General features: G+C 34.9%; 1 protein-coding gene across 1 annotated transcript; it reads right to left on the bottom strand.

The window, feature by feature from the left end:
• Window positions 1-2097: 2097 nt before the first annotated feature.
• Window positions 2098-3563, bottom strand: LOC113740832 (UDP-glycosyltransferase 90A1-like). The gene has a single exon (XM_027268351.2). The coding sequence runs from the start codon at window positions 3541-3543 to the stop codon at window positions 2098-2100; it is 1446 nt and encodes a 481-aa protein (XP_027124152.1). The 5' UTR covers window positions 3544-3563.
• Between the last annotated feature and the right edge of the window lie 6256 nt (window positions 3564-9819).

The raw sequence follows: 9819 nt of genomic DNA, 5'->3' as shown, positions 1-9819 counted from the left end.
GAGCATTTTAATGCAGCCTTTATATGATAAATATGTATGTACGTAAAACTGCTTAGATTAGCCATCTCTAGACGAATTTATTCGAGAATCATGTGATGTACTTTCTCAAATATTATTTGTAGACTAGTTTTAACTAGGTGTGGTCTCATCATGGATGCATGTCATTTTGTGAAGGATGAAAATATTTTTCCTCCCTTTCGTTTTGAGATATGACATTTAAGGTGGCTCTTCAATTTTCTTTAGCTATTGTTTGGATGCGAAGGATCTTATTTGAAAGTGAAACAAAGTCAAGTCATGTTTCCTCCTGCTTATATGGTTCTAGGGAAATTGAAAGACTGATTTGTCTCGTCACTTTATTCCATTTTGTATCTTTCAAAGTTTTGAAGGTTTGCAAAAATAGTTTTAGTTAGACAGAGTGAACCATCAACTGTTGGCCTTTCAGTTTTCTTATCTGTTTTGAAACAAAAATGTTCTGCTAATTGAATTTTGTTACCAACTTCAGAATTTGAATACATATTGTCATGTGGCTACGAAGTGCATGAAGTCCTAAGTTCCATTTCTGGACCCTATTCGAGCTAGTTTGACTGCAAACAGCTCTCATTTGCATGACTTAGCAGTGAAGAAGACAAGAGAGTACTCTAAATCCCTTCAAACGTTTGATGTATCTTTATGAATCTGATCATCTTTTTTAACACGCCATCCATTGTGATGTGCAAGCTTATCAGGGAGCATATCAAAATTGTCCCGTTGCGGGGTTAATGAGACAAATTTGTCAAAAAAAAGAAAAAATCAAACAACTATTTCTAAAGCAGTAGCATTTTCAAGTATGAAAGACCCAACCTTCGCCACATTAAAATTTTGCGCGTTGCGATAATGAAGTATTTCAGATTGCTTGAAATATGTTTGGATAGAGTATTATTTGAAATATTATTTGGAATAATTACTGTAGCATTTTTTGTGATTTGATGTATGAGAGATAAAAAGTAGTGGGGAATATAAGAAGGTGGATTGAAAAATGTGTTTATGATGCAAGCGAAATATTATTTGAAATAAATTTGCAATCCAAACACATTCTGGTGGGCGTTTGAAATGATTAGGATCACGTCGTGGTCTATCCATGATTCTACTCTTAAGCTTTTCCCCGTTCCCTTGATCCCTTTCCTTTTAACCCTTATAAGAAGGTTTAGAGCTTCTTTAGATCTTTAAGAAAAGGCCTCGTTATGAAGTATGAGCGAAACACAAAAGGCTTTTGGACTTTGTATCTGTTGTCTCTCCTATTTGGTTGGAAATCTCTTCTTGGATGTTGACAAATATGCAAGAAGAACAGCAGTAGACTCTTAGTTTGTCCTGCGAGTTGAGTGTACACGGGCAAACACTAGATGGATACGATTGGTAAGTAGTTTTATAAGATCAATAGAAGTAGTGAACGCATAGACCTTTAGATAATTTCTGTACACCCTATTGCATGAATGTATTTTAAACCCTTTGTCTTCAGTTGTAGCATTAGCATAATAAATTTTCTTCTTTGATGTTGTGCTTGTAAAATAACTCTCTAGAAGACACGCATATGTTGGCTTCAGACATCTGTAGACTAGATATGTCTTCTAGGATTTTGCACGGGCTTTTTTATGAAAGTTTGCTTCTTGACACTTTGGATGATTTTATTTACTGTACAAGTCGAATAATCAAGCCAAGGATCTCAAGGTTGATTTGGATGCAAGGTTCTGAGGTCGCTATTGCATAGCCCTTCCAAATTATTAATCAGATTTCACAACTTTAAAATCAACCTAGGTCTAACCTTTGGATCCCAAATAAATACAATATACATAAAAGAAAAACAAAGTTGATTCCAAACGATAGGAGAACAATTTCGGTTGCTTGACAACTTATTACAAACCAGGGACACTGCGGTTAAGACTTCGGGGTTGCTGTGGATGCATATAGGTGATGTGTATTTTTCATGAGATTTGGTATACACTAACATAATGTTGTTGTCCTGTTACGAAAGTTGATTTACATAAAACTGTAGTAGCCCCATATGGTATTGCTGTACGTACAACTATACCGTATACCAATTCATCACACATAAACAAATTATTAACTAACTGAAACTGTCCCAAGTTCACTTACCAATCCATGATTAAGAGGAGTTAATCTTGTGTAGTTACTTATATCATGGATGAGTTGATCTAGAGTTTCCCATGAGGAACCACCTTCTCTCATTGCATCACAAGCAGCTTCTCCAACCTCTTCCATCTTTTTCCTTGCGGCCTCCCCTTTTGTTCCTTGCATCAGTTCTTTCACTCTCTTCTCCACTTCCGATGACTTGACAAAGCCCCTCACTGATCCATTGCATGGCATAATTCTCAGGCCTACACCAACCTCCTCCGATACAAGTCTTGCATTCAGATGTTGCTCAGCCATGAATGGCATCGCCAAGATGGGCACGCCAGCTGACATGCTTTCAGTAACTGAGTTCCATCCACAATGGCTCAAGAACCCTTTTACACTCTCGTGCCTAAGTGTCTCCATCTGATCTACCCATTCTTTCACTATGATCCCTCTATCCTTCACCCTTTCTTCAAACCCTTGCAAGATCTCCAGCCGTTTTGATTTTATGACCCACAAGAAATTCACCTTAGATTGTTCTAGACCATTTGCAATTTCAAGCAGTTGCTCTTGGGATACTTCAGCCTGAGTTCCAAATGCCACGTACAAAACTGACTTTCCATTGTGCAATTTTTTGTCAAGCCAGTGCCTCCACTTTGGCTTTGCAGATTCTTCAGCTAATAATACTGGCGGCTTGGCTTCCGCTAGAGGACCAACACACCAGGCTTTGGGTCCAAGGCATTTGTTCCAGAAGTCAGTATAGGCTGCTTCAAGCTTGTAGAAGCTGTTGAGAATCATGCCGTAACTTTTTGCCATTGCAATACTTTGCTCTGTAATGAACTCAACCATCGGACCTTTTGGTTCAATTTCATTGAATGGTGGATTGAAATCATTTCTTGTCAAGGTTAGTTTAGGGAAATTTGGGATGGAAAAGGGCTCATCAGGTGACATAGTAAGTGCATGTGGCCTTTCTTGGCCAATAATCGCATACATGGTAGTAGCAAAGCTGCTCATTCCATAGAAACCAATTCTTGGAAATCCTAGCTTTGCGCCAGAATCTTGAGTCCATCCTAGAAATCCATCAGATATTATGCAGCCAACGGGTTTGAGATCTTCAAGTGCCTTCTCAAAATGTGGCTGCATGAGTTTCGTGGCATTTGCAAATTGAACAAATAGTAACATGGATGGAAGTTTATCAGTATTTTCAACCCCTGGAGGGATGCCATCAACATGTGCTGGGAAAGGTAGTTCAATAATTGAGATGGCAGTGTCATGGAGAGTAGCACGGATTGATGGAGAGTTAGCTGGGGTGGTGAACACCGTGACAGCGACATTGCGCTGCCAGAGAAGGCGAGCAAGGTAGAGGAGGGGGATAGTGTGGCCTTGAGCCATGAAGGGGAATATTACAAAATGTGGGGAGGAAATGGCAACCATCTTTTGCAGCGGTTGCTGGCTTCTTTGTTTGTTGTTTTGATTTTTTGGTTTTGCAGTACAAAATGCTCCTTTTTATAGGAGTAGTTCTCTCATTCAGGAGTATACTGTAATGCAGAATGTAAAAATAAAAGAAAGAATAATTACTGAAGTAGTTTACCGGCGAATTTATTCAATTATTAAATGTTAAAATTCTATGTTCCAACTCTTACTAAGTTTGTGAACTTAACAAGAGAAGTGATACAGCAATAACATGCAGTTATCGAGACAAGAATATAACGTCGCCGAGACAGGAAGTTCAATATAACTTTCATTGTTTGTGATACTAAAACCAATGGAGAGGCGAAGGAAGGACGACAGAAGAAGAGTATTTTTGACCGCTTGTTCAAGGGGAAGAGACCACTACAAGGAAAAGACTTCACTGCAAGAAAGAGCATGTTTGACCGCTTGTCCAAGGGGAAGAGTCCCTCCATTTCTTTTCCTTTCCCTCCTATTCCCTCAAAACAAGCAGTGCCTAAGTGAACATATCATTGCTATGCCCTGATTCCTATTCAGTGATACTTAGCAAGAGACTGAGTCCTTGTATTGTGAAGTAATATTCTCTGTGAGAGGGGATATGGTGAGTAGCCTTGATAATGAATGCTATCTCTTCTAGTTTGACAATCAAGAGTCAAGACATGCATAGACAAACACTAGCACATTAATAGTTTGGTTTGAATAGTACACATGCAAACTTCTCTATTCTTTTTATTTTTTTGACACAGGGGTGTCCGGGTCAATCCTTACTTGGCCCGACTAATCCCCTGCAGCCCGGGCTCGGCGCCCCAACCCGGCCTGAACACATTAAGTGCGCGGAGGAATCCAGCGGAGCGGAGACTCGAACTTGTGACCTCAATGTTCACTGGTGAGAGGCACTGCCGCTGGACCATTCACGCGGGGCACAAACTTCTCTATTCAATTGCCTCCATCTGAGAGTGTCTTAAAGGACAAAATCTGTAATCTAGGCTTTAATTTGCTTTGACAACATCGCTTACCTCCACGAAATATATAACTTTGTGGAAGTCTAGTTGACCTTGATCTCCGTGTCCAAGTAGAAACATACAAGATTTAAATAATTTTCTATGTTAACAGACATTATTTTTTCCTTTGTGTTTTATCCAGTGACCACATATTGTTTGTGCTTGTGTCTTTTTTTTTTTTTTTTTTACCAATATATATCTTCCTTGACATAGGAAAGAAGATATGAAACCAATTGAAATGCTTGGCACGAAGTATCTAAGAAGATATGAAAAATTTAAGATGGACACCTTTATCTTGACATCAATTTCGACGAGGACTTCTTGTTGAAAAAAAATATATGTGTAAGAGACTTGGAAAGAAGAACAATTGAAAAGTCCTTGAAACATATAGGAACAATTGAAAATAAACCTAAAACTTGGGAATTGACTAAGGACTATGTTAGTTAGTACAACATTAAAAGTAACATTGGTATTTTATAAATGACTAAATCCACTTTGTACCCTATAATTCATGATGGATTTGCACTTTACACAATCAATTAGAATACATTGTACCCTAAGTAGCCATCCAACTTTGGTTTTTTATTCAGGAAATTCACGAAATTATATGTGATTGCAAACCTATCGATCACGGTTAGTCAGGATGTTAAACATCATTTTGAACCCTAATTTGTTATGTATTTCTATTTTGTACCCTTAAACTCTAATTATTGGATGAAATTGCACCCTCCAGTTTAGTTTCTTTTTAATCATTTTTGCAAATTTGTTAAGTCTGCAGTAGGCATGAATGGACTTTTACGTCCATTTGACATACTTGTCACCGTTAAATTTATAAAAAGTACTTTTGTAATTTTTATAAGTTTATTATTAAGAAAACATTAGCTAAATTACAAAAAATGCTAAGGTACATATGTCTAAAAGTAACAGGCAATAATTTATTAAAAGTACATATGGCTAAGTGAGGAATTACCGAATTAGGCATGGTTTTAGTTTAGGTGTGTTATTAAAAGTAACAGGCAATAAGTTACTTACTAGCTGAAAAACGTATATACTGTTCGTAGCAAAGCCGTTCATTCCATAGAAACTGGTCCTAGGAATTCCTGGCTTTGCAGCAAAATCATCTTGAGTGCATCCAAGAAATGCATCTTGATATTATCTAAGCCGACAGGTTTGAGATCTGCGATGCTTTCTTAAATTCTGGTTGCGTCACTTTCGTGGCATTTCTCAATTGAGGAACAAGTAAATGGATCGAAGTTTATCAGTATTTTGAAGAGGGTAAGTTTAGGTAGGCTGAGCTCCTCTCCATTGCAATGGAGAGAATCTCTCCATCACACCCTAATAAAATTATTTTAAAAAATAATACCGTCCAAAATATATTTTCTTTTTCTTTTTAAATGGCAGACCCCGTATATGGGGGAGAGACGCCACCCCTAAATTTTATTAATAAATTTAAAAAAGGAGATGGACATAAACCTTACCTCCAAACAAGCAGTGGAAAAAAAAAAAACCAAAAAACAAGAAGTACTACTTTCTTTACAAACTAATGAACAATTAATTTCCTAATTGATGGTAAGCCTAATGCATTTAGCTTCAATTAGGGTGCAAACGAGTCAAACCAAATCAAACTTTGGCCTAATTGAGTAAAGTCCCAACTTAGTTTTATGAATTTCGAACTCAATGAGATCAAAATGTAAAACTCGAGTTCGAGCTTAAAAAAAATAATTATTTTATTTTTAAAATATAAATAAAATAATAAATTTTTAACAAATAATAAAATATTAGGAATATATGTGTAATTTTATTACTAAAATAAAAAGTTATATATATATATAATTGAGTCGGCTCACGAGTTAACGAACTAAATACCTTTGAACTCGAGTCTCGAGCTCGGTTAGCTCGACCTTTGAGCTCGACTTGGATAGGTCGAGCTCAACTTGGTCAATTCGAACTCGAGCTCAATATTGATCGAGTTTTATCATCAAGTTTTATCATCAACATTTTATTTCCTCAACGCACCTCGAGCTAAAGAAGGTAGTTCAGAAACTTGATGATAAAACTTGTCCAAAACATCTACACACCCAACATTAGAAAGGATATCTACAACTAGGTTAGCTTGACGAAAACAGTGAGAGATGTGGACAAAATGATCTTGGAATTGAAAAAGCTGTTGGACACCATTTCCTCACTTGTGTAAGTTATATATAAAATTTCATATGAAATTGACTAAATTTTATCGTTTGATTAATCACTATAAATCTGTTTATTATTGTGACTCATTTTTCACTCTTCAAATGTTTAGTATAAATTAAATGCCAAAATATTCTCAAAGCAATATTATTTTTTAGTATGTTGATCTAGAGATTAAAATAAAAGTAATGACATAATCAGATAATTTTATAAAGTCATAGTAATTTAAATATATTTAAAGAAATCTAATGGAGAAGATCTTAACTCCCACGTCAATGGGATGAGTGTTATCTAGATCCCTCATTATTTTCCTAGGTTGATTTCCAATTTTTCAAACCCACACCCTATCTGAATTGAGACATTGTGAAAGAATTACAAGTTTGGATTTTGTATGGTCTATGTGTGTGTGTGTACACACACATACATAGATATATATAGTATAAAATGTTGATTTTGTTATTTGAAAATGGCATTTGGATTATAGGTTTGTTATCTTTGAATTTAATATGTTTTTATTATTTTTTGAATTTGTTTTCAGGGTAAATGATTTGTAACTCCTTGTACTTTTGCATGATATCACATGACGCCCTTTAATGTTTCAAAATGTCCATATATCATCCTCCTTTGGTTTTATATAAAGTGAAAAATAGATGAAAAATTTCTGGTTATAGCAATTGACCGAGACACTTTCCAAAAAGTACATGTGGTGAAATTTTAAAATATCTATTTAACCCTCTATAGTTTTGGATAAATATCCACTTAATCACCTTGTAGTTTTGCATCTATCCACATAATCCCATTATGACGGTAAGCAAAATGGTTAGGCCCTTATTTAATTTAGTATTCAAGTAAGTCCGACACTAGCATTTCAACTAATGATGTTACAGAAACTATTTTTCATCAAATTTTCAATTTACATAAAAATCACAAGGGATTAAGTGAACATTTTATAACCTTGGGGAGATCATGTGGTATCATTAAGAAGTACAGGGGGATTATGAGTATTTTGTCCTTATTTCTAATTGCACATCAAGAAATACATGTTCATACCCAATCACTAGCTAGATCCATAAGGTTTCGAGTTTGAATTTTCTAACCATGAGCGTCTCGGTAATTGACAAATGCAGTGAGCTTGGATTTGGATCAATTAGATTCAACCTGAACGCTATCCATTGACTTTACCTAGATGTTGTATTTGTTTGTAATCATTAATAACAAAACTAAAATCGTTTTCAGTGACAAGGACAAATTTTTCTTTGTGACCCTCTCTACTGTAGCACGGATTTGTATTTTCAAGAATGATCATAAATCTATTGGTAACATTTTGATTCAGTTATAGCAACAACTACATGAGCAACTAGCTTGGGGAGCTTGATGCGCTTGGAAGAGTATCCAAAAATCATCAAGAATTTCATACTCTTCTTTGCAGATAATTTGGCATTGTTGTGCCTAAAAGAATTGCTCCTGATGTTGTTGGACGTCCTTTCTCCCATATTGAAATTCTAATTTTCAGTAATGCATATGTCATTTAATCCATTCTGTTCCTTGAAAGTTAATCAATTTATCTATTTCTCAGGCTATTAAAGCTTTTCAGATTGGGAAAATATCTGTTATTTTGGAACTCGTATTTATTCACATTGAGAAGAGCTTTTAGCTTCCCACCGAAGGCTGAAGTGGACAAATATGAGACATAAAGCAAAATCTGAGGAGAAAACCAAGTGCCCAAAGTGTGTTTGGACTCGATTATGTTGGGCCCAAATGAAACTGAGGAAAATTTTGAACCCAAAATGATCTGAAACCAAGGATGCACCGAAAGGCCCGCCAAGGCCTATAACAAATTAAAGCGAATTAAGTTTTCATTTTCATTCAACATCTACTAAATTTTGAGAGCTCATGATTTTCTATCAGAATTTTCCCGGAGAATATAGGCTTGCTCATTATGGTCAATTTCCATTAGGACACGAACCAAATGGTGTTGTGATCAGTTAAAATGTGTTAGGATTTGGCCAAAGTAATTGGACAAAAGTTATTTGGTTACTCACAAAATTAATAATGAAAACTATAATAAAAATGTAAAGGAAAAATAATAAAAGATAAAGACACTAAGATTTATGTAATTCGGTCAAATAGACGGATGTTCATGAGTGGAAGAGAGCAAATTTTGCTATTATAAGGAAGAATACAAAGATCAAGAGATATTTCTAAAGCTCAAAATAAGTGAGACAAGACGAGGCAGAACGCAAATTATACAAAAGGGAAAAATTCCGAAACTTGAGCTTTCATTCTCTTGTGGCCTTTGGTGGAGTGCGGTGTGGTGGTGGTGCACAAAAAAAAAAACCCTCAGTAAGAGTCTCAATTCTAATATTAGTATATTATATTATTTAGTGACTTCTTTTAGGGTTAAATGCAGTAAAATCCTTTTGAACTTTGCCTCGAGTTGCATGTTACCTACTTGAACTCATTAAATAGATACTTTGCCCTCCTACATGATGTTTTAGGATAAAAGTGAATCTTCCTTGCTAGAAATTTAAACAAAAAAAAAGCAAAAGTGTCTGTTCTTTGCAGTAATTATATTTATATTTCTTTTCTACTTTTGTCCCTTTTATTTTTGGCTTTCAATTTTTCTCCCTTCTTTCATGTGACCAACTACTTTCTTTTTTTCTTTATTATTATTATTATCTATGTATTATTTTTAATTTTCATAAATATATTCTTTATTTATAGTGCTATTTACTTTTTCCTGTTAGAAGTAATAATAATCACAAATCTCCCCTTCCCTCTCCCTCTTCTTAAATCTCACCTTTCTTTTGCTAAATTTTTTTTTAAAAAGTAATAATGATAACAAATTCTACACTATAACAAAGTCTATATTAGCTATCCACATAGACTATTCCATATGGCATTTACATTAATTAATTGATAATAAAAAATAACAAATAAATAGATCATAATCACATAACGTTTAATTGTCTATGCATAAAATTCATACGACTACTAGTTACTTTATTTATTTGGCATATACTTTGAAATATATAATAAAGATTCTAGTTTGCTAATATCTGTTAAATAGTTA

The sequence above is a fragment of the Coffea arabica genome, chromosome 4e (assembly GCF_036785885.1).
Source record: "Coffea arabica cultivar ET-39 chromosome 4e, Coffea Arabica ET-39 HiFi, whole genome shotgun sequence".
In the NCBI taxonomy this organism is placed as follows: Eukaryota; Viridiplantae; Streptophyta; class Magnoliopsida; order Gentianales; family Rubiaceae; genus Coffea; species Coffea arabica.
The sequence above is the reverse complement of the archived record's forward strand: the minus strand, read 5'-3'. Positions and strand labels throughout refer to the sequence as shown.